Source organism: Lepidochelys kempii, chromosome 1 (assembly GCF_965140285.1).
Source record: "Lepidochelys kempii isolate rLepKem1 chromosome 1, rLepKem1.hap1, whole genome shotgun sequence".
Classification (NCBI taxonomy): Eukaryota; Metazoa; Chordata; order Testudines; family Cheloniidae; genus Lepidochelys; species Lepidochelys kempii.
In genome coordinates this window covers 240010943-240035002 of record NC_136380.1, presented here as the reverse complement: position 1 = coordinate 240035002, position 24060 = coordinate 240010943, and the positions used below count along the sequence as shown (strand labels likewise).

The 24060-nt window shown below is 44.0% G+C and overlaps 1 protein-coding gene across 13 annotated transcripts in view; it reads left to right on the top strand.

Moving 5' to 3' along the window:
- Window positions 1-24060, top strand: part of CALD1 (caldesmon 1) — a 236498-nt gene that overhangs the window by 105558 nt on the left and 106880 nt on the right. For 10 of the 13 annotated variants that reach the window (XR_012155774.2, XM_073319384.2, XM_073319326.2 and 7 more), the window contains one exon: window positions 16004-16120. Coding sequence is in view for 12 of the 13 variants with exons in the window: in XM_073319384.2 (XP_073175485.1) it covers window positions 16050-16120 (71 nt within the window). In the remaining variant the exon portion in view is untranslated. Of the gene's footprint in view, window positions 1-15236; window positions 15400-16003; window positions 16121-24060 lie in introns of those variants that run through there. The other 3 variants (XM_073319366.2, XM_073319356.2, XM_073319335.2) reach the window with 3 other exon arrangements.

Sequence of the window (24060 nt, the reverse complement as noted above, 5' to 3'; positions counted from 1 at the left end):
GATGAAGTGAGCTGTAGCTCACGAAAGCTTATGCTCAAATAAATTGGTTAGTCTCTAAGGTGCCACAAGTACTCCTTTTCTTTTTGCGAATACAGACTAACACGGCTGTTACTCTGAAACTTACCACTTGAATTACTCTTTAACAGTTTCAGTGTTGTGCTAATAGGTCTGGCAGACTGGAAGGCTCTCACTTTTAAGTACTAGATCCCCCTCCAGAGGAAGACTCACCAGGCTGCAGCAGCCAGCTGTGGTGGGAGTCTGCAGGAAGTGTCAGAACAGGGATATGAAGTGGCAGGAGGGTGGACACTAAGACTCAGGGGTGCCCCAAATTTTCAGCTGCCCTATGTAGCCCTGTATGCTGCATATGCCTAAGGATAGCCCTGGTGTAAGGAAGCTTTGTGATCATGAAAACAACCTGATGAATTACTTATCCTCTTTTGGCCAAACCATGAAGGCCTCACTCATGGCAAGATTGTGACTTGGCCTGTGTGACTGCTATAAAGGGGAGTTAGAGCCCACTTACCGCTGTTGGCCAGGCTGAGCCCAAGGAGGAGTCTAAGGAGGGGTTCTTACTTCCCTGTGAGGGCATGTAGTCTAGGTCACAAGCTAGCTCTAAGCCAAATACTGAGCTATTCAGGTTATGTGCTTGTATTTGTTTTTAGGGTGTGTTTTGTTTTTTTTACTCTAGTGAGCAATTTATGGGACCAGAATTATTCTGCCACCCAGAAACTGAAATACCATGGAAAGGCCAGATCATGTGCTGCTTTAGCTTTATAGAAGCCTTCCTGAGTCATTATAAAAGCCAGTGATCTCCTACAGCTGCCAAATGTGTCACTTGAATGTCCATGGTGACTAGACAAGACTTTGGCTTTTTAAGGTCTCATTTAAAAGACTTGCTCCTACTGCAAGCTATATGGAACAAAGTTACTTTATCAGCTGCAGAAAAAGATGTAGCATCCCCTGTGATGGAGAAGAGATGGGACTCTGGTTTAATAAACAAAGGGTTCCATTTATAAATAGTTTGTAAGGGGTTTAAGATGCTGAATACATGTTTAATAAATGGTTTATTAATTGTTAGAGGTCAAAAGATTGTAATAACCATAGTTTATCTCTAACGTTCTGCTGATGTCCTTATAGCCACATAGAACACATCACCCGAGTCTTAAAACAAGCTTATAACAGCTAGGAATAATTTATTAAACCTTTATAGAAACTTATAAATGGAATCTTAATATAAAGTATGACCAGGAATTGTTTACTGTCAGTGCTGGTCACCCAGACACTAGTTGTGGCTTGTAGATTGAGGAACGCAGTCTGTGCTAAGCAATCATGGCCTGACTACATTATAAATGCCTGATATTGATGAAATTCAGACCTCTGAATGGTTTCAGAGTAGCAGCCGTGTTAGTCTGTATCTGCAAAAAGAAAAGGAGGACTTGTGGTGCCTGAGAGACTAAAATTTATTTGAGCATAAGCTTTTGTGAGCTACAGCTCACTTCATCGGATGCATGCAATAAATTTTAGTCTAAGTACTCTTTTTTTTGCAGACCTCTGAATGTAGCTTAAGACTGATCTTTAGATGGATCCCTCAGGCCTCCTCTTCCAGCTTCATTTAGTGGTCACATACTGTGGGCCAGATTCTGCTCAAGGTTGCATTGGTGTAAATTGAGAATAACTTTCATAATATTAGTAAACCCAAAACTACCCATTCCTTCATCAGTAGGGAGTTTTGTCAGGAATGGGAACTTGTGCAACTATTCTGTGCAAAGGGATGCAAGAGTTAAGAGCTTTGGGGATGGAGGGGAGTATATGTCAGAGATCTCCACATAGAGATCTGCTCTTGGGAGTTTTGGGTGCAGGTGGGACATAAACAGGCCAGGGGGAAGGGCAGGGATGGAAAGTTTCCCTCTGTGCAGATCCTCCCATCCTCATTCCATTGTGTTTGTGTGGGTATGGAGGTGGGGTGAAAGCCATGTAAAGGGCTTCAGAGACTGTTTCCATAACCTCTGTGGAAGTTCTGTAGTTTTCAGTGACGGAATGCCTTCTTCCATGAACCTGCCTTGTGCGTGGCTTGAGTACTCAGGCTGGGCACTGGGTTTGGGAGTCTCTAAATAAAGAAAGCTTATAATGCCACACAGCTGCCACTCAAGTTCATCTAAAGTTACTGTTGGTTTTGAAGCTGCTTTTTCAGGAGATGACATGCATTATATGACCTGATCTGAGAGTCAAAAATTCTATTCATGTCTGTATATTGTATATTTATTGCATAGGACTGGCCCTTTAATAAAATCATTGGTATTTCTGCTATATCAGCTTAATCTCATGCAGTTTGACATCAGTGACACCTATCAACCTGCCAAGGCCCAAGTTTGGGACTCATTACGTGACAGAGATGCCAAATGAGGAATACGTCAACGTTATTCATGCAAGAAATCTAAAATGTTGAGGGCTTCCTTCCTTTGTTACCTCAGTTTCAGGGGTGTGTTTCAGGGAATTTAAATTTGGCTGCTTGTGGAGGGATGCAGAGCTCCCCTGGCCCGGGGCTGCATTGGGGGGTGGGGGAAAAGAGAGAGCTCTTTTGGCTCCAGGGCTGGAGGAGTTGTGTGCCGCTCACTGCAGCCCTGGGCCAGAGGAGCTCTTACTCTCTCTCAACCCTGACAGTGGCCCTGGGACTGGAGGAGCTCGCTCTTCCTGCCATAGTCCTGAGGACAGGAGTTCTATGCCTCTGCCAATTATTTGGGGGGGGGAGGAGGGAGCTACGTCCCTGCTTGCCCCGCCCTTGCGTATGCCCCTGCTCAGTTTCATGATTATTTTTTCTAATGTAAATAGTTTAATACTAAAAGTGAGGAGGCATGAAATAAGTTCAGGTTTCAACAATGATTGTAAGCAGAAGAGCCATGTCTTACCTTCCTTTGGAAAGTCTTTTGAGATCTACTAATGAAAAGTGCTATATAAAACCTTAGTATTCTTTCTAACAAGGCTCCTCCTACAAATTTTTCTAGCCCACTTGAATGCAGGCAGTCCTGAAACTCATGAGTCTGAACTACTAAAGTTTCCAACCCAAAGATTCTGCTTTCATTGCAGTAGACAAGGCTGGGCTGCAATGTTGCTGGGTCATGAAGTTCAGATAGCTGTGAAATGCTTATCTAAACTTTATCACCTTCTGGGCAGAAGGTAGTGTGGTGCTTAAAGCAGGGCACTGAGATCACTGCTGTGCCTTTTATACCTAGTTCTGCTACAGACTTCTTGAGAGTCCTAAGGCAGCTTCCTTAATCTTTCTGTGCCTCAGTTTGCCCATTTGTAAAATGAAGGCAATACTGACCTATCACATGAGGGGCTGTGGAGATTGTCATTAACGTTTGTGCTTTGAGATTCTTGGATGGAATGTGCTATTGACCATTTTCTGAACCAAGTTACTGATGTGTGATCAGTGACATGAAGACGCTTGAGTAAATCCTCCTACTGCTTTCTGAATTAAGAATTCTACCTGAGCCAAATGCCCTCTTCCTATATGTCTATATATTTGAAGGCATCTTAGCACCATTACAACCCAAATAGCAGTGGAACAAATTCCAAGAGCAGTAGGAGACCACTAAGGGGAAAAACTCATTTACTGCCAAGGGCAATTTTTGCCTTTCGTTAAATGGGACTGGAAAATATTCCCAAAATACTACATCTGTATGCAGAGGAATAAAGATGGAAAAGAAGAAAAACTATCTTAAATTCAGTAGGAGTCTATTTTAATGACTTTAATTTGCCAGCTGGCATTGTGTTGACTACTTGCTACATATATTTTAAGGAGACCTATGTAGTGCTTGGAACAAAGTTTATATTAAGTCAGAAATTTAAATATTAAGAAATTGGCAGGACTAGTTTTTGGTACTTAGTAGAAACCAAGAAACTGCTTAGTCATGTCCATAGATTTGTATGTACAATGCAAGAACCATATGTGCTTCCAGCAATAAGAGGATATAAATTCAGATATGTACAGAACAGAGTTTGATAGATGTGCATGTCTTTATAATTGGTGGAACCCAGATCATGTTGTTTCCTAACTTAGTATTCCCCATAAAATGGTTTGCTTATGGAAGAGCCCACGTGACACCTTTTGGCCTGTTGGGACCCAGCAGAGGAGAGTTTGTTATTACTCCTTTGTGTCACTGGATCCTCCCCATGACTGCACCTTGCAGCCTCTGCCTGGATTGAAGCTGGTGCAGCCCCTGAGCTGAGTTTAGCCTGGAGTGTCTTCTTGTGTGGTGTCATTTATTGTATAATTTAGGGTATGTGTGTGTGTTTTATTGTGGGTATGTTTCCAAAGCGTTCATGTGGTGTTTAGGGCTTTGTGTGGAGGTATGTGTGAGATTTAATAAGAACTTAAAGGGCCACTTTAACTGTGTAATTAGCATTCATAACATGTTTGTTCCTGACAGTGCAAGGAAATCTCAAGAAATGTCTTAAGTTTCCAGTTACTGGAGCATGACTGGGAAGCAAAGGACAAAATTTTACTGCAGACAATCCTCTTCTTATGCTTATGGAATCATTTAAATTAACAATATCTGACCTGTCAGCATTTACTAATAGCTGAGAGCCAACCTCAAAGGGTTGGAAGGCTTGATTTGGTTCATTTAAGCCCATGAAAATGTGGATGCTTCACTGAATTTATCCAAATCTTTTGACTAAAAAGGGGATGGAGCCATAAAAATTGGGTCTGGATTTTGAGCACCCCAAAATTCAGGAGTGTTTGGATGCAGGGGTTTAGTTTTGGGCCACATGACGGGGTGCAACTCACCACTCTGGTACCTCCTGCTGGCATGGGAATTAGTTCTTCTTGCCAGTATGCCCTCTTCTGGTGGCACCTCACCACTGTCACTCCTGCTCTGGGACACACATCACTCCCAGGACCACAGCATCCTCTTCAGTGACACAGGCCTCTGGCTGTGCTGCTCTGTACTCCCCGCTTCCAGGGGAACATTGCAGTCCCTTAGTCTAACCACTTCCTCAGTGGGGAGTGTGTGGGGGGGAAACTCAGGCCCGTCCACTACTCCAGATCCCAACCCAGGGACCCTATAGATGGCTGCTGCTTGTGTCACCCCTTCTGAGTCCTCCATAGATCTCCCTGGTCCACTTCCCTACGGCCCCAGCACCCTCTTTGCCCTTGCCTCAGCCTGCAGATCTCAGCAGCCTGCCAAGAGCTGCCTTTAGCTCCTCGGGTCTCTGCCTACAGCACTGCTCTGTCCAGGGTGCTTGCTGCCTTCAGCTTGCAAGGCAGTAAGTCCTCCTCCAGGTCCAGGGAGTGACTGAAGCTGTTCCGTGCTGCAGCTCTTCTTATATGGGCCTGCCCAGCCCTGGTTGGTTGCTCCTATAAGCCCTTCTGTGATTGGCTGACTCCTGTGCAAGCCTCCCTAGGGCTCTATTAACCCCTGAGAGCCCAGTGTGGGGCAGGCACCCCGTCATAGGCCATCATAAAGATAAATGCCATTTGCAAAATTCAGATCTGTCTGGATTTCAAACAACCTCAGTATTCACAGATGTCAGAATCTGAGGTTCTGGTCTGACCCCCCTCTCTGCTCCTGCACCTTCCTTCTCCACTTCCCATCTTCCTTCCTCAAGCCTCTCCCAGTCAGATTTTCCCCAATTCAATCCTTCTGTTCCCGTGACCTGCCGACACCATCTCCCCAACATGTCATAGGATTTTAAGGATATCGGCTGAAGGAGTATCTCTCAAACTGGACATTATTAACTCTGTTGGGCAAGCTGCCTTATTGAAATCTTGAGAGCTCTGGAGTTCCCATGGGTCAGAAGACCCCAGAGCACACATTCACTCCTACTCCAACATGCAACCCTTACCATGGGTACCCTAAAATGCATGAGATTTGAAGGCAGAATTCAGCAGTGATTGACAGATATGCTGTAATGAAAGATGAGTGACTAATTTTCAAGAAATAAAGTACCTGACAAATTTAAACTTTTTTTTGATTCATGGCTGCAAAGAGATTGAAATTTCCTCAGATTTGCTTTGTATTCGGCACATGTATACATAAACTCGACAGACTGATTGCAAACAGTTTGCTGCATGTGGTCAATACTCGGTATTCTGAATCTGAGCTGTGTTGCTCAATTGATCACATAAGTCACATGCTTCTGTTTCTTATTCTTAATTGGGTAAACCTAACACTTGTAATCATGAAGAAGTGCTTGAAGACTCTCAGGGAGAATTACAGTTTAGTGAAAGGTAGCAGATAATGAAAGATATGGACATGTTTTGGAAATGTTAAACTTTTCCTTTCTGGACCACACAGGCCTTGTCCAAGACACAATTCCTAGAAAACTTAAGCAGCTGTAAGATTTATTGGCTTGATGCATAGTTTAAATTTTATTTTCCCATGTAACATTCACACAAAGTAACTACATATGTCTGTGCACTCTTAGTGAGTAGCTGTGTAGAGGATGATGGTCAGAGCCTCACCTGTGTTGTTTAACTGAATCTTGGCCAGAACTCTGGTGAGGGGTTTTGGGAACGCTGCTCCCCCTGCTGCTTTAAGCAATGAGCAGTGCTGTACAAAATACGCCAGGCATGTTCTATGTACTGAATTATAATGTTCCAACCATGGCCACAAAGTGTTTGCCTGTGCATGTGTCGTCCTGTTTGGGAAAAGGTACAGTCAGATCCTTGTCATGCTTGGTTAATTGCGTCTCTGCAGGAGCTCTCTTGAGGAGTTTTGGAAACACTGTTGTCCTGCTTCTTCAAGCAGTGTGCCATGCTTTATATAACATGACAAGTATAGTGCACTTCTGGGCTGTTATTTTCTGCCATCAACATAGCCTACTTTACAGGCTTCCTCACCGCTCCTGGGTTCTCTGGTGACTCTGTCACTGCAGAAGCTGTCGTTCCTTGCCTTCACATGACATACTGGGACATACATAGATCATGACACACATTATTAAAAGTGACTAATGATTTTGGGTGCCTCGGTTTCTGGGAAAGAGGCCTGATTTTTCATAGGGAGAGTAGGCATCACATGCTGAAATTCAGATGCCTTTAAGGTATCTTAAGTAGGGCACCTGAAAATAGACACACCAAAATCATGTTTGAAAATTTAGATCCACTTACCACAGTTCAAGGTAGGTTCACGTGTGCCTGCAATATACTCTACTTTCCTCCCTAATTATATCCCCATATTCTGAGTGAGTGATTGGCCTCCAGGACCCAGCTGCAAATCAAAAAGGAATGGGAGACTCCCTGGAGACTAATATCTTTGCTTGGCAAGAACAAAATGGGCTTAATTTACTATAGTTAGGAGCATTTGAAAATTGTGAACTGAGCATGCACAGTAGAAAATGCCATTAAGTCTACATGGGAAGACCCATCCTTTGTGGGCTTCCATAGACTTCCATGAAGTTCCATCGTGGATTAATTTGGCTCCAGGTGCACACTTTATGTGATATACACTGCACATGTGTTCATCTAGCTAAGTGTACAGCTGGCTGAAATGCACCCTGGTTTGTTCAAGGAATGTACAAGTGCAGTATGCCAAGCCATCAGCAATTGGTAGTTCTATCAGCTGAATTTTTGGGGTTCAAATTGGTTAAAAACTCTTTGGGCAGAGCTGGTGGTGAAATTAACAAAATTTATGTTGAAGGAAATGTATTATTTCATCTTTGTGGGTTAAATTCAAGGTAGTAAGAACCCTCAATTCTCAATAGAGTTTAGGGGATTCAACATAATGGCGAATTGGGCTCTACAGTTGTTGTATATCTTAACAGGAAAAAAAGGCTTAAAGGCAAAAATTAAGCCATAGTAAGCTGTCTGCAGAGGACCTATGTATTATTTTCTATTTTTTTTTTTTTTACAGTTACACATATAGCTTAATAGATTTGTGCTGTAAAATGGATTCCGGAAATCATGCAGCGTTTGCACTATGGCTGAGTTAATGTTGCTGTTGGAACTTCACCTTTTGCATTTCCTGACTTTTTGTTGTTTTAACTGTCACCTTAATGTTGTATTAATGCAGGATTTGAGAGATGAAGAGAAGGAACATGAACTGAGTGGGAAAAAATGTGGATAAAACCCACTCACTCACAAATAACTTAGTAGTTTAGATATATTGTAAAAACATGGCGAGCAAATTTAGCATGTGTGTCAGTGAAAGACCAACAACACTTCCATGAATTGGGTTCTGTGTGATCAATTGCTCTGCATGTTTCCATCCTGAGCTGCAGCACTCACTACTAACTGCAGTTCTGGGCCCTCAATGAGCTCTGCTAATGCACGTCTGTCCATCAGTTCCTCCTGCTGGTCGTAAAATCATAGAAATGTAATGCCGGAAGGGACCTCGAGAGGTTATCTGGTTCATTTCCAAGTAAACCTAGACCATCCCTGAGTTTGAACCTATGGCTCCAGACATAGGCGTTGACTCCATGGGTACTCCAGGGCTGAAGCACCCACAGAAAAAAAATAGTGGGTGCTTAGCACCCACCGGCAGTGCCGGGATCAGTTCCTCCCCCCCACCCCCCAGCACCTCCCACCCACTGGCAGTCCCACCGATCAGCTCCTTTCCCTTCCCTCCAGTACCTTCCGCCCGCGGCGGCCCCACCAATCAGCTCCTCCCTCTCCCTCCCAGCGCCTCCCACCTGCCAGCAGCCCTGCTGATCCCCTCCTCCCCCTGCCGCCCAGCACCTCTTGCCTGCCACAGATCAGCTGTTCAGCGGCGTGTAGGTGGCGTTGGGGGTTGGAGGAGGAGCGAGAGTGGAGTGCGCTCAGGGAAGGGGGCAGAATGGGGTGGGGTGAGGCGGGAGGAGGTGAGGGCTTGAGGAAAGAGGTGGGGTGGGACCTGGGGCAAAGCGGGGGTCGAGCACCCCCTGACAACTTAAAAAGACAGCGCCTCTGCCTCCAGAAGATGTGAAGTCAAAGTTTCATTATTTCATTTCAACTATTTCATAATATTTCATACTTTGACATTAAAGCTGTAAGTAAACTTAGCTTGTTTTCCCCCTCTCCATTGACTTCAAAGACCCTTCTTTGGAGTTGAATAGGAGTAAATGTGGTCAGAATTTGGTAGACTCTTGAGGATGGCATAGTAAGATTGTGCTGCATACATGCAGCTTTTCCTAAGCTTAACTAGCCACACTGTTTGTTTATAAATCCATCTTTTAGTGCTCTCTTTTACACCTTGATTCTGCTCCAGTTAAAACCAATGGCAAAACTGCCATCGACTTCAGCGATGCAGGATTGGCCCTTACCCTAGAGAAAATGCTTTCTCGATCCTCCATGTAGGGCCTGATTCTGTGAGCTGCTGATTGTTTTCTGCTCTGTGGTTTCCTTGGGAGTTGAAGCTGGTCAACACTTTCCCAGAGGCAGCCCCAGTGACTTGTGGGATCAGACTGTGAATTTGCAGCAAAGCCTCCAGTAAGGTAGAGTTAGTGTTGGCATTCTTTAGTTCAGTGCATGGTACAGGTATTCCAGTAATTGGTCTAACATAATATAGATGGATGGCTTTGTGGGGAAAATACAGGCAATTTTTCTGTTTTACATTAAGCCAAAAATTACTAGCGAAAGGGGAGCAATGAAGCTAATTTGTTGACAGACAGGATTCCCTTCCCATCCCTTGAAAGCTTGGAGACAATAAATATAAAGAGGCGCTCATTTGGGGCTGAGTGTGCACAGTGCTGAGCACTTCCTATAAACTGCTGTGTATCTTTAAATCCCTTTGATTTCAGGGCACTCTGCAGCTAGCAGGCTCAGTCATATATTCAACAGCTGAAATAGCCTTTACTTATGATTAAATGGGAACTAAGGGGATTCCAATTTCCAGTGCTTTCTTCTTTCAGCACTGAATGCCAAATATTCCTTCAAAAACAATACTGACAATGGGAGGAAACTTAACTGACATGGCATTTCTGGTTCCAACAAAGTGTATTGAAAGAATGGGAGAAATTCTGCCTTTAGAAGTGTATGTACAACTCTCAGTGGCTTTGCAGGTGTGTATCTGAGGTAAAATAGCGTGTAGCAAGACCAGCTTCTTAAACCCTGTGCAAGTGCAGTGACATCTTGTGGTAGATGCTACTGCAGAATTTGGCCTTTTGGGTGAAATCCAGACACTGTTGAAGTACGTGGGAGGTTTGCCAGAGACTTCAATGGGACCAGGATTTCATCCCTGGTCTTTATGTTAGGAACTGTTTCAGTTTTGTCTGATCTTTGGGGACAACAAATTTGGAATATTTCTGAGGACGCTCAAAGGAGAGGGTCATAGGTCACTCCTTCTGACATGAGAACTGGTGTCTCTGCCAGCAGCCTCCAGCTATGCTGCTTCGTCTGTCTGCTAATGGGAAACTATCATTAAATGTCACCACAAGCACATTTGGGTCCGGTACATGCAAATCCAAACGTTAAAAGAAAATTCTGGTTTTCCTTGGAGGGAGTTCCCCCCCAAGACAATGGTTCACCAGGCTGACACCATTAAGCCATGTCAGTTTCAGAGCCAAGGGTACACAAGGGGTGATGTGGCCAGCATCACGTCTGACTACCTTTGACTGTCCTAACCCGAGGGAGCAGGTAGCTATTTTACAGCTGAGTGAACGGGAGGGCGGCGGCCTTTCAGCATGAGATTGATCGAGACGCGACCTCATGACTTTCGGAACTGTAGTTGAGTGCTTTACCCACTCAGCTACCACAATGTTAACACCTAGTCATGCACCTTTGTCTGCCTTGGACAGATAGATAAATATTTATCTAATAGGCAGAGTCTGCCAGGCCCTAATGTGGGTGTGCAGTGAAGAAGGGAGGAAGTAAGGAACCTCCCTCTCCTTGCATGGATCACTAAAGAGCAAGGCAAAATTGTCATTTCTGTGCACAGAGAATCCCTAGAGAATGGAGAGGGATGGAGAGTGTGTGGATCAGTGATTTCAGGTGGGTTTGTACTCAGCACTGTTAAGTTGTGACTCCGTTGCCGCTACCCATTCAACCACGGCTACACTATATGCGGTTTATGCTCATGGTAACTCGGTGAGAGCAAGTGCAAGGATGTGTACACAAGCAGGGGAATCACACCCATTGTTCACAGTGTAGATGTAACCACAGAGTGCAGATGGAAGTAAAACCAATGGAGAGCAGAAGGCAATCTCCTTAATTTGATTTTATGAAGCTAAATATTGACTGTTGTTGTTTAGGTAGTTTGCTTCTGATGAATGTGTTTTAAGAAACACAGTCAGATGAAACAAGGGATGGGCTAAATTAAAACAAAACTGTATGTTCACATGACCTAATGTGTTGGTTTTGCCTTGAGTCCCAAATGAGCTATTCTGTTTGGGAAGGAGCAAAGCTGCTTGGTTTTGTTTTGTTTTTTTTAAAAGGTACAAAAGTTCAGTATCTTCAGTCAACACGAACAGTTGGCCAAGTTTTACAGTAAGGCCTGCAGATGTGGTCACATGAAAGTAACTTTGGAGATGAATTCTTAGACCCTGTTTAAATGTCAGTTTTAGTCTTGGTAATGTAATATTGCTAGCTGCTCCTAGTGTCTCAAAGTACAGTAGATGCTTAAATGGGATGTGACATTTGGACAAATTCAGCTCTGGAGTAACACCTTTTGACTTCAATGGGAGTTGTGCCCACTTATAACAGATCTGAATTGGGTCCAATGACATATAGTTTAAAAGAAAAAAAACCCCAGTATTTCCAAACATTTTCTGACAGATTTTCATAGAAAACAGATTTTATTTGTTGAAGATAGACTAAGGAACTCTAATTCGCCCAGATATTACTCTAGAATACTTGTTATAGCTGCATTTCATGGGTGCCAGTTTAAACAAGATGTAGTTGAATAAAGAGACTTGCTCATTCTTCCACTTTTCAGCTGCAGAAGGAGACTTGAAAGGGCTCTGCTTTCCTACCCTGGGTGGTACTTGTGGTCCCATAGATGCCAGATCACGTGCACAAGTAAAGCAAGGCACTCTATACTTACATAGGGCAGGATGTACTGTAAGGTACTGTACTGGAAAGAACCCCCTGCATTCTTAGGGTTGTCAACTCTGAAGCTATTCTGGGAGTTTTTTTTTCCCCCCCAACATGACATAATGTCATTTTCTTAAAAAATCCTATTAAAATCTGGATTGCTTTCAATAGTCACCGGGAAATCAATGCTGATTCTGGGAGACTTCAGGCAATCCTGGAGGGTTGGCAAGCCTATGCATTCTAGGTCAGGGCTATGGAAAACTGAAGGAGAGGCAGATGAGCCATGATGTTTTATTTAGTTCTTTGTAGACATTTGGCCTGGTAGGATGGAATCTACAAAACTGCTAATAATTTTGATGAATGTGATAAATTCTGGTAGCCTCTGCCATGGACCCAGAGGCACAGGGGAGCTTTGTGCATTCTCACAGGATGTCAGCATGGGTATGGTGTTACCACCTCAGTATGAGTGGAAAGTCAGCGTACCAGCTAGTGCACTCGTGATGCTCTGTGGGCTCAGGTTCTTATCATGCTGGTGAAGGGCACACTTCCCCTGGCAGACCTCCAGGATAGGACAGACAGAATGGCTCGGGCCATGTTTGCTCAGACATTTGAGCTCTGATCCATAAATCTCCAGTGCCAGAATTTCTTCCTTTTTATTGTTTATATGACAGTAACACCTAGAGGCCACAACTGAGATCAAGGTCCCATTGTTCTAGGCCCTGTACAAACATATAGTGAAAGACAGTCCCTGCTCTGAAGGGTTTCAATCTAAACAGACAAGAGGTGTGAAGGGAAACAGGCAAGAAGAGTGAAAGGGACTTGTCCAGCGTCCCACAGTATCTGTATCAGAGCCAGGAATAGGACTCAGATTTCCTCTGTTCAAGTTCACTGGACCATACTAACACTCAAATCAGTGTCCTTAAGAACAGAACGGCAATACTGGGTCAGAACAATGGTCCATCTAGCTCAGTATCCTGTCTTCTGACAGCGGCCAGTGCCAGGTGCTCCAGAGGAAATGAACAGAACAGGTAATCATCAAGTGATCCATCCCTGCTGCCCAGTCCCAGCTTCTGGCAAGCAGAGGCTAGGGACACTTCTTTTATTTATGTTATGTTATTTCAGTTCTCCTGGAAACATCAGCCCCAACAGTGAGAACTCGCTCTTTACAGCATTCTTGCCCCTCAGTAATCAGGGTGCAGGAGATTGAGGCCGGAAATTGGGTTTCTCATTTCTTTTATAATCTCCTTTCTGCTCTAGTCCCTTTATGCTGTTCTATCAGTATAAAGGGTCCATAAAAGTGGACCCTAGGAAATAACCCTGCATAAATGGGGTCCCCCGGCAGTGTAGAATAAGGAGAATGACACTATGCTGCATCCCCATTGCTGCCCCTGTCATTGGAGGAATGTCAGGTGGAAGAAGGAAGGGCACATGGCTGGAGTGTACTGCATTCTGACTCTCTAGGCTAGCTGAGCAAGTGGGTAAACTTGGCTTAAAAACCACAGTGGCGTAGCAATACCTTGGAGCTGGACACCCTTCCTGTCTTTCAAATCCAGGAAGCCTCCTACATTGACCTTCTTACAGACAATGGGCCAGATTCACTGCTAGGAGTAAACCAGCAAAAGAGCTTTGGCTTCAGTGGATTTGTGGTCATTTGCACCAGTGGTAATCACACCTTGCCATCTGCCCAGACATTATCAGACTGAAGGTTTCTGTATGCATTACAGAGTCTAAGGACAAAGGATCACCAGATCATCTAGTACACAAGAGCGAGTGATCTAGCACTAAGTAAGTTGCTGACAATTCACCAGTGGGTGCAAGCTTTCAGGCTGTCTGCCTTGAAGATCACTGAAAGGAAATTTGCAATTGTTTCATTGTACCGAGAGAAAGCGGAACAGCATGCCTTGGCATTGTGCCGTCACCAGCGGTGGCAGCCTGAGAGTACTTTGCAATAAGTAAAAAGAAAAAGGAGGACTTGTGGCACCTCAGACTAACAGATTTATTTGAGCATAAGCTTTCCTGAGCTACAGCTCACTTCATCGGATGCATTCAGTGGAAACAGTATTTTCCTTAGTCTCTGAGGTGCCACAAGTCCTCCTTTTTCTTTTTGCAAATACAGACTAACACGGCTGCTACTCTGAAACCTTTGCAATAAGTAGTAATTCTATATTAGGGAACATGCTCTGGCTCTGTTTCATGGCTCCAATAGGTTGAAAATGATGCATAAGAACAGCATCACTTTTGCTTTCTAAGAGCTAATTCAGTACAATGGAAAGGTGATTGACAGCCATAGAGACTTAAGGAGTTTATTCATTCACAGCAATGCAAGTTTCCACCTCCTCACTGCCCAGATATTAAGGCCCTGATCCAGCAAAGTACTTAGTATGTGCTTAACTTAAAGCACATGAGTAGTCGCAGTGAAGTCAATGCTGAAGCACGTGCTTAAAGCCAAGCATGTACTTAAGTGTTTTGCTGAATTGGGGCTATGGTAGAGATGAGAGAAAGTAAGAAATATTTTTTTCATATTGTCCCCAGGCATTTGCCAGAAAGAAATTTTCTTTTTTCATGAAATTTGCAAGAAATGGGTAGTTTCACATAAAGTATATGATCTTCAAAAGCGTCTGGTCAAGTATCTTCACTGGATCCAGTCCTCTTTTGGGATTCTCTGCTGGAAGTCTAATCAGAACTTGCTAAAAACGCATTCAGAAAAGCTATATTTCTATTGTAAAGGTCAAAACTGTGCCAATAATCTTGTTCTGTGGTGAGCGCCCTTTCAAAAAACAGACACCCCCCCCCAAAAAAAATCCCACTCCTACCCAAGCTGAGTTTTTACCCCCAAAATGGAGATGTGCTAGAGATTCCCTGAGGTCCACTAAAGACTTCACTATTGTTGTTGATTTGATACGGAAGATGCTCAGATACTGCAGAGGTAAAGCTTTAAGGCAGATAAACAGATTTTTTTTAAAAAACCCCCCTTCAAATAATTAATGAATGCAGCTTCTTTGTCTCTTTTTTAAATTGTAAGCAGTTAGTCTCAGTTGAAAGGCAGCTATTATCTGAACTCTTTCTTTTCGCAGTGTAAGTGGCTGTTCTTGTACTAAAGAGCTGGAAAATGTTTTTAAGGGAGGGAAAAAAAAAAACCCTCTGAGTGCAGAGTCTAGGCTAGGATTCCAGAGGAAGTTGAGGCCTCCAGCTCTACACAGGAAGCAATCTTAGAGCAGGCCTTAAATGCCAGATTCCAGGCAGAGTTTAACTAACCACTGACAGCTCTGTAAACAAAGCAGGGACAAAAAGAGAACAGCTTTCCCTTTTCTGGTAGTCATTTTTTGGTTTGGGGGCTGCAGGGGAATTCTGTAATACTCGGCTTGATGGGATATAAACGAAGGCTGAAAAGGCTTTGTATATGAAGAATTATACAGGGGAAATATTTCATGGACTAAATTATCAAGAAGAAGGTAGGGCATTGTTAAAATGCATGGATTAAACTACAAAAAAGTTGCTTTTGGTTCTTTAAGAAGGATTTATACACAACTCGTCTCCTTCTGGGTGGTATTTAAAAGCTCTGGCTTCTATTCTTTTTCTCTCTCTCTCCCTTTTTTGAGGGGGAAAGGAGGGGGACTGTCAGCCTTTCCAGAACATCTCGTTATCTGTGCAGCTAGAAGAAAATGAGAAATCTGTTGTGTAGCAGTTTATTGCTTCCAATAAAATTTGAAGTTGACAATTACAGTCCTGCTGAATTCTTGCTATTGTTTCTAGAAGAGGACCTGTGGCATTACAAATAGCTAGTCTGTGGCTAGCAGATATATACAGTATTTAGGTTAATGCATGTTGATTTAATTTTAACTTGGAAAATAAACTCAGGAATGGGCTGTGTTTATCCTACTAGGCATTGCATTAAGCCTGTTTATCTCCACAATACTGAGGAATTTTATTGCTAGAAAAAGAAAATAGTATCAGTGGAGTTTAAAAAGCAAAAAAAAAACACCCCTGAATTATCTCAGTTGATTAAATGCATCCAATCGTATTCCATGTCCCTTCTAACTCATTGACCTTTCTCAGTTTAGATTCTGATCTGTTTGGAGTTTCGAAAGCTTGAACACGCACCATGGATGACTTTGAACGCCGCAGAGAACTCAGGAGGCAAAAGCGTGAGGAAATGCGCCTTGAAGCGGAGAGGTGAGGTGTTACATTGGAAAACAGAGCCAGTGGTTTGATTTGTGTTAGTAGTGGCTTTGAGGCTTTCTGTATCTAAATATCCAAAGTGTGGTGCAGTTTTACTGAACAACTTTGCTATCAATATGTTTTAAAAAAATGGCAATGGGTAATGTTTCTGGGGAGACGCCAAAAGTCAGTGGGAGTTGGGTGCCTAACTTTCTTAGGCTTTTTTGAAAATCCCAGCCTTGTGTGTTGAGGAAGAATGTAAGTACTGAAGGTGGAGTAGGGCAATGTGAAATCATTTACAGGTACAATAGAAAGGAACCTGTCAAGTTGACAATGGTCAGATGTCATGCGTCTGACTGCTTGCTAGTCATAGAAATCAGATTGAGGTGGTGGTTACAGAGATAGAGCTCAAATTATAGCGTGTTGAAGGAAAGCAGAGTGGAAATAAAACCCTTTGAGTACTTAATATGGGAATACTTACCCTTAGACTATTTACTACTCCATATGTGAACTGTATGCTAAAATATCTACACTACTAGTACATTAAATTTATGATTTGTTTGCAACTGTTTGATATAGATTATAGAGGCAAAATTCTGCTCCTAGTTACTCCAGATTGACATTGGTATAAATAAGAGTAGAATGTGACCCTAAATGTGAATGTTGTTAGCTAAAATGCAGTGACAAGACTTTATTAAATGAACAGCTTGAAAATATTGGGACTAATTCTCCTCTAATTCACACCCATTTTATACCAGTGCAACTCCATTGATGTTAGTGGAGTTACTCCTGTTTTACACCAGCATAAGAGGGGAAGGAATCAGGCCCCTTATATTAAAAAAACAAAACAAAAACAAATTTCCTTCTTTATGTTACAATGATTACATTATTTCAAAACATATAATTTACCCATTTCTCTTTCTTTCTCTCTCATCTGGATACTGAAAACAGTATAGTCAGTTTCACTTTTGTTTCTAGTCTTTTTCATGTCCAGGTTCTCATGTACTAGCACAATGCTGCAGTATTTGAGTTTCAAACACTGCAGAGGTATATTTATTTCTTTTTACTAAGCAGTTTTATATGGAAACATAAAAAAAAGTCCAGGGGGTATAATATAAAATACATATTTTTTTATATCTGCCTTGAACATTTTTAATATGGTCTTGCCCATTCAGGCAGGACTTTTCAAATACATTGCGGAAAGGACATCACATGGATGGACATAGGTGCCTTTTAATTGATATTTGTTTTAGAAGCAAAGCACTATCCTATAGAACTGTGTATGTAATGGTTCAGATCAGGGTGGAAAACTGATTCTTTGGCTTTGGGAAACAGGAAAGTCAATTGCAGATAAATAAAGCCAATGAAAGCATGGTGGCCGATGTGAAATGAGATGGTAGCTTCCACATTTCAAAAGCCACCATCACAATTGTCAAGTTGGTTAGCAAGCTTAACAAAGAGGCTGTAAACTGAATGGGTCATGGAGAATGAGCTACCTTCTAGTGTTCCCTCCAGGTCTGTGTTGATGCATTTGGTTGGACAGTTTGAGAGAAACTTGCATGGCCAGTTCCAGTGCTGGACCATTCCTCTTGGTAAACAGGGTCTTCTGTCTCCAGAGCTGTTGGGCTCTCACCACAAAGTAAATTTGCAAAGAAATACACGAATTGAATAAAATGCTTGTCGTAGTTGCTGACAGGGATATAGGTGCCAGTCACATTCACTGATTGGCAGAGGCCTGGTGTTTATGTGAGGACACAGTAATGTTCAGATTTATCCCATGCCGGAGGTTTGACCCAATGATCATTTGCAATGAATGTACATTTATTTCATGTAGATCCAGTTTATCAGTTTATAACAGCTTGGTTTTTGCTGTTGTTGTTCTTGTTTGAAAGGAAAGAGAGAGACTCTAGAGGGTGACTGTTAGCAATCTACTCTCCCCACCCATAACCCCAACTTCCTTGAAGAATTTTGGATAGTGTAGGCAAGGAGGCATATCCTGTCTGATGGAGATCTGTGTTTTGAATTTCCCCTGGAGGGCATTCAAAACACTGTGGGACAAATCACATCCCTACTGAGTTCCCCAGTGGAGCTGACTGGACCACAATAACCCAGCTTGACTTTGTGGATGCAGAGTGCAGTTGGAATCCTGCTGGGGGCTTCCTTCATCAGAGGCTGCCTGGTAGCCACTGTCTGGAACCCTCACAGTCAATCCTTTAAAAACATTGGCAGCAGGTGGGGGGAGGGTGTGTGTCACTGCAGAGTGTGGGCCTTTGCAGATAAGACCAGGGAGCTCCTGATCATGTGCAGAGACTCATGAACTCCATGGAGACAAAGACAGGTCTGTGCAATGACCTACCAATATGCTTCAAAGCTCTCTAAACCCCAGCCTCACTGGATGGTAGTTCGGCCACCCAGAGTGAATATATGTCGTCTTGGGCAATCAGGAGTTCAGAGGAATGAAGGGAATACCCTTAAAAATCCCAAGACAGCTTTACAAATCATGAGATCTATGATTCACTTTCTATTTTTGGAGACTTTAGGGCTCACAACTTCAGATATTTTCTCTGCAACCACAAGGGCTAGAAACATACTTTTTGAAAATGAAAGCTGAGATTCTCAAGTCATTACCTGACTCCAGGAGCTGGAGAGTTGGCAACACTGTTACTCAGCCCCAATGAAATCATGACTTAAGGACTGCAGGACGAGGGCAATTATCAGCAACTAGTCACATTTCATATTAAACCTTTCCATGAATTATGTTTTAATTTTTGTGATTTTATTTTATTTATTAAAAATTTTAATTTTTGTTTTATTTTTAAAGCATTCCTGTAACATCTCTATCTGTTTCTCTCTCCTCTATGTCAGGAAAAAATTAGACCTCAAAGGCCCACGTAAACATTCAGACACGGAAATATTTCTGTGTTATTCCCTTATTTTAAAAGAGATTTTTTTCCATGACATGAATTTAGTACTCATGAAAAGTGCCAAACTGATGAAACTAAAATGTTCTGTTTATTCTGAGAACTGGCACCTGATGAGCCGTGCCTTCACATTTCCCCACACTGGCCTGTCATTGTGATTTAGATGTAAGCTGAGGAAACTATCTCTAGGTCACTGGCTCTCAAACTTTCCAGACTATTGTATCCCTTTCAGGAGTATGATCTGACTTGTGTACCCCCACGTGACACCTCACTTAAAAACTACTTGCTTACAAAATCAGACATAAAACACAAGTGTCACAGCACACTGTTACTGAAAAATTGCTTACTTTCTCATTTTTACCATATAATTATAAATCAGTTGGAATATAAATATAGTACTTACATTTCAGTGTATAATATATAGAGCAGTATAACAGAGTCATTGTCTGTATGAAATTTTATTTGGTATTGACTTTGCTCCTGATTTTTATGCAGCCTGTTGTAAAACTAGACAAATATGTAGATGAGTTGATGTACCCCCTGGTAGATCTCTGTGGACCCCCAGGTGTACACATACCCCTGGTTGAAAAGCACTGCTCTAGGGTGTGCCATGTAATGCCCATTGAATAGGCAGGTTAATACACACCTGCCTCCTACAAGGTTTCTTGCACCTTCCGCCAGTGGCGTTGGAACACTTTTATAGTGGGGGTGCTGAAAGCCAGCTAACCAAACTGTAACGCAGTGGTCCCCAAACTTTTTACCTCATCCCTCCTTTACCCCTATCCGTGCCCCCCTGCCCTCCAAGAGCTGAGGCCGGGAGTGGGGCCGCGGCTCAGGAGCAGGAGACATGGACGGGGTAAGGAGGTCAAGGCTGGGGCCTAGGGTTTCCAGGCATCCGGTTTTCGACAGGAATGCCCAGTCGAAAAGAAACCCTGGGAGCTCTGGTCAGGACCACTGACCAGGCTGTTAAAAGTCCGGTGAGCAGTGCAGCAGGGCTAAGGCAGGCTCTCTGCCTGCCCTGGCTCTGCATGGCTCCCCAGAAGCAGCCAGCATGTCTCTGCAGCCCCTAAGTGCAGGGGCAGCCATGGGTCTCCACACGCTGCCCCAGCCCCGCAGCTCCGATTGACCAGGAACCACAGCCAATGGGAGCTGCAGGGGTGGTGCCTGCAGATAGGGGCAGTGTGCAGAGAACCCTGCCCGTCCCTGCACGTAGGGGCTGCAGAGGCATGTCACCGCTTTCATGGAGCCACCTGAGGTCAATCCTGCCCAGAGCCCCTACTCCTCACTCCCTCCTACACCCCAACCCCCCGCCCCAGCCCAGAGTCCCCCCCATACTCCGAACCCCTCGACTCTACCTCCCAGCTTGGAGCCCCCTCCTGCACCCTAAACCCCTCATCTCCAGCCCCACCCCAGAGCCCACAGCCCCAGCTGGAGTCCTCACCCCTTTCCCCATCCCAACCCTCTGCCCCAATCCAGTGAAAGTGTGCGAGGGTGGGGGAGAGTGAGTAACAGAGGGAGGGGAGATGGAGTGAATGGGGGTGGGGCCTTGGGGAAGGGGCGGGGCAAGGGTGTTCAGTTTTCTGCAGTCGGAAAGTTGGCAACCCTACTGGGGCCACAACTGGGGGCAGGTGCAGGGCTGGCAGCCAGGTTCCTGGGCATGGGGGGCTGGCAGCTGTGACCCAAAGCTTGGGGGGGGGCAAGGAGTGGAGCCCTGGGCGCGGGGCCAGCAGCCGGGATCCCGCATGCGGGACCAGGAGTGGAGCCCCAGATAAGGGCTAGGGGTGCTGCAGCACCGCGCACACACCTAGTTCCTGCGCCTATGCCTTCCTCTGAAACATCTGGTACTGACGTCTGTCCCAGACAGGATGCAGGAACAGATGCATCACTAGTCTAGCAGTTCCTATGAATATTTGGCTTATGTAATGGGCATGTTTGTTAACTGAGCCTAATTATAAGCAGATTCATTGTGATACGGACAGCTATCCACATGGACACTGTGAATCGGACTGAGACCACCATGTTTCATACAGGCCACCAAAGGGCTGTGATGACATTCAGACAATACCCAAGCCTGCTTGCTTCAAACAAGTGACCTGGAGGTGAAAGTATCCATAGCCCATCACAGAGCTTGTGAATCAACCCATTTCAGTGCCTCTTTTGTTGTCCGTAAAACAGTGTGGAGGTGGCAGGTTGTCTGTGTGTTTGCAGCCTGACTCTCTAATTTAGTTTGAAGCACTTTTCATGGGGCAAATCCTGCCCCAGCTGCTTTTTTGGGATGAAGGAGACATGGGGAGCTTCTTTCCCTCAGCATGGTCCTGGTGCTCAAGAGAGTGCAAGGGCTAGGGCATGGCCTGCTTACCATGTCTGCTAAGGCACAACAGGTCCAATGCTCCTGACCTTTAATGTGTCTATTGTGATATGCAGCATGAGCTAGTTAGGGGGTTCACACAGCTCCATTTCTAAGGTGTGGCCAGCAGCATACGGTGTACCCCAGCCTTCTATCACTTTGAGCTATCTTGGTCTGTGTTGGCAAACTGGCTCCAGTGAGAACCTCACATCTGATTTCAACCCCAACTAGAGCCGGTCCAGTAGTAGGGGCAGACACTAGGCCTACGGTTTCTTAGAAATGTGCTTAAAAAAAATTTGTGACTGGCTCAGTTACAGCATCTAGCTCTGACATTTGGGATACACATACTCAGAGTTGACCCTAGGAAACCTGCCTTCCCTTTTAAAGGGCAGCAGCCTGATTCTCCATTGGCCTGCACCTTGTGTGCAAAGGGAGGGGGAAGGGGGTATAAAATGCTGAATTGATACAGCCTTCTCATGCCAGTGTTGGCACACAGGACGGAAACTGATCTCTTCCATCCTTTTCTGTCATTAACTGCTGCTTCCATCTGCATGATGGTGCTGAGATCGACTGTTCTGCCTTCTCTGCTATGGGTTCTTCTTAAGGTTTCTCTTGGGCACCCTCGTTTCCCCATCCCAGTTGGTTTCCACTTGACAGCTTCAAGTGGGAGTCCATGTGTTGGCATCCAGAGTACATGTTCCAGATATGTCCAGCACTTCTGTCTGATTCTGGTGGAGAGGAGCTGCTGGTTGGTGACTTCTTGGATCTCTTTGTTGGTGATAAAATCTCTCCATCCAATGCCCAGAATCTTTCGTAGATCTTTTTTTCAATCACTCCCAAATCCAAATGCTAGTATTTTACATTCACTTTACACTCTATCATTGTGATCTGGTGGCATTTTACAACCACCTTGCCCTTGTGTAAATGACTGCACAGGTACAGGGCCACAGAGAAGCAGATCCCATGCATGTGGTAGATGTGATGTGCTATATCTCTGTATCCAGCAATGCTTTGTGAAGCAGAATGGAGGCTGTATCCTGCCCCTAAAGGTTCACGGGAGTTCAGTGCATGGATTGATGGTAGGATAAGGCCCCAGGGGCTTGATCCAAAGCCTGTCAAAGTCAGTGGGAATCTTTCCATTGACTTCACTGGGCTTTGGATTAAGCCCTGAATGAGTTACGTGAACTAGACGATTTATGAAACCGTATTAATGGCAGTCTTGGAGGAGCAGGAAGGTCTCACTCTTCCTTCCTAGCCGCAGGGTACATCTTGTCCTGCAATAGTAGGGATAGCGACAAAAATAGGCTACAGGAGTACATGATAGAAAAATCACATTTATTTAATATCTGAAACATAGTAGACCGAATTCCTCCCAGAGGCTGGAGCCTGGGGCTATCCTATCAATAAACTACAAATAATAACTAATGGGCCAGATCCACAGTTCATGTAAATCAGCATAATTCCATTGACCTCGATGGATTTATACAGCTTTACACCACCTAAGGATTTGATCCAATAAGTGGCCCCAAACTATGATGACTCATCAATACAGATCATCTTAAAATTGCAGACTACTGCTTAGGGTATTATGTGCTTACTGTTGGAATGCAAAAGACATTCTCTCTTTCTCAGCAATTTTTTTGTGATTTTTGGTGAAGGTGAAAATGACAGTCCAATAACTCATGCTAGAGCCAGACAGGTGTAGGGGTGTGTGTGTGTGCTGTGTAAGCTTGCTGCCAATGCACCCAGGTCCTGGCTTGTAGCTGTAAAACCTTTGAGTAAAGTATACTAAGCCCAAATTCTTCTCTGTGGCAGTGAGGCAACTCCACTGATGTTAGCATAAATGGGAGGAGAATTTGACCCCTTGAACTCTCTCTTAGGCAGTGGGTTCCAGTCATACATAGCACCTTCATAGACTATCAGAGTTGGAAGGGACCTCAGGAGGTCATCTAGTCCAACCCCTTGCTCAAAGCAGGACGAATTCCCAATTTTTGCCCCAGATCCCTAAATGGCCCCCTCAAGGATTGAGCTCACAACCCTGGGTTTAGCAGGCCAGTGCTCAAACCACTGAGCTATCCCTCCCCCACTTTGCATCCCTGGATCTCAAAGCACTTTACAACAGTGGATTTTACATTTTTTAAAAGGAAAGACATTTCCTCTCCACTATTCATGTCTTTTGTTCCTTTTTGCATTTCACTTATCTTAGATCAGTGATACTCAGACTAAGGCTTGGGAACCACAAGGGGCTCTTTAATGTGTCTCCCGTGGCTCTTTGCAGCACATGATATTAAAACACTGTGTGATTTAATTATTAACCAGTCTTAGTTATTAACCAGTCAGGTTGTTTTTACTATGTTATTAACCATGATTTTGAAGTGAGGGAGGCTGATTTTTTCAAGGAGTGGGACTGGCAGTGTTGCTAGCCTAAACACTGGCCTAAAGCAAGAATAATGTACAAATGTAGCAATGCAGAACACAGCACTAAAACAGGAATGGGTAACTTTACCCATGAGTAGCCCCAATGACCTGAAGGATCCTGCTTGCTACTTCTGTGTGTAAGGGTTTGCAGGATTCTACTTACAGAAACCTCTATCTAGATAACTGTGCACACGCGCTCACACACTCTCTCTCAAAAGAGAAGGAGATGAAATTCTTATACTAGAATTATCAACTTCTCAACTGAGCAC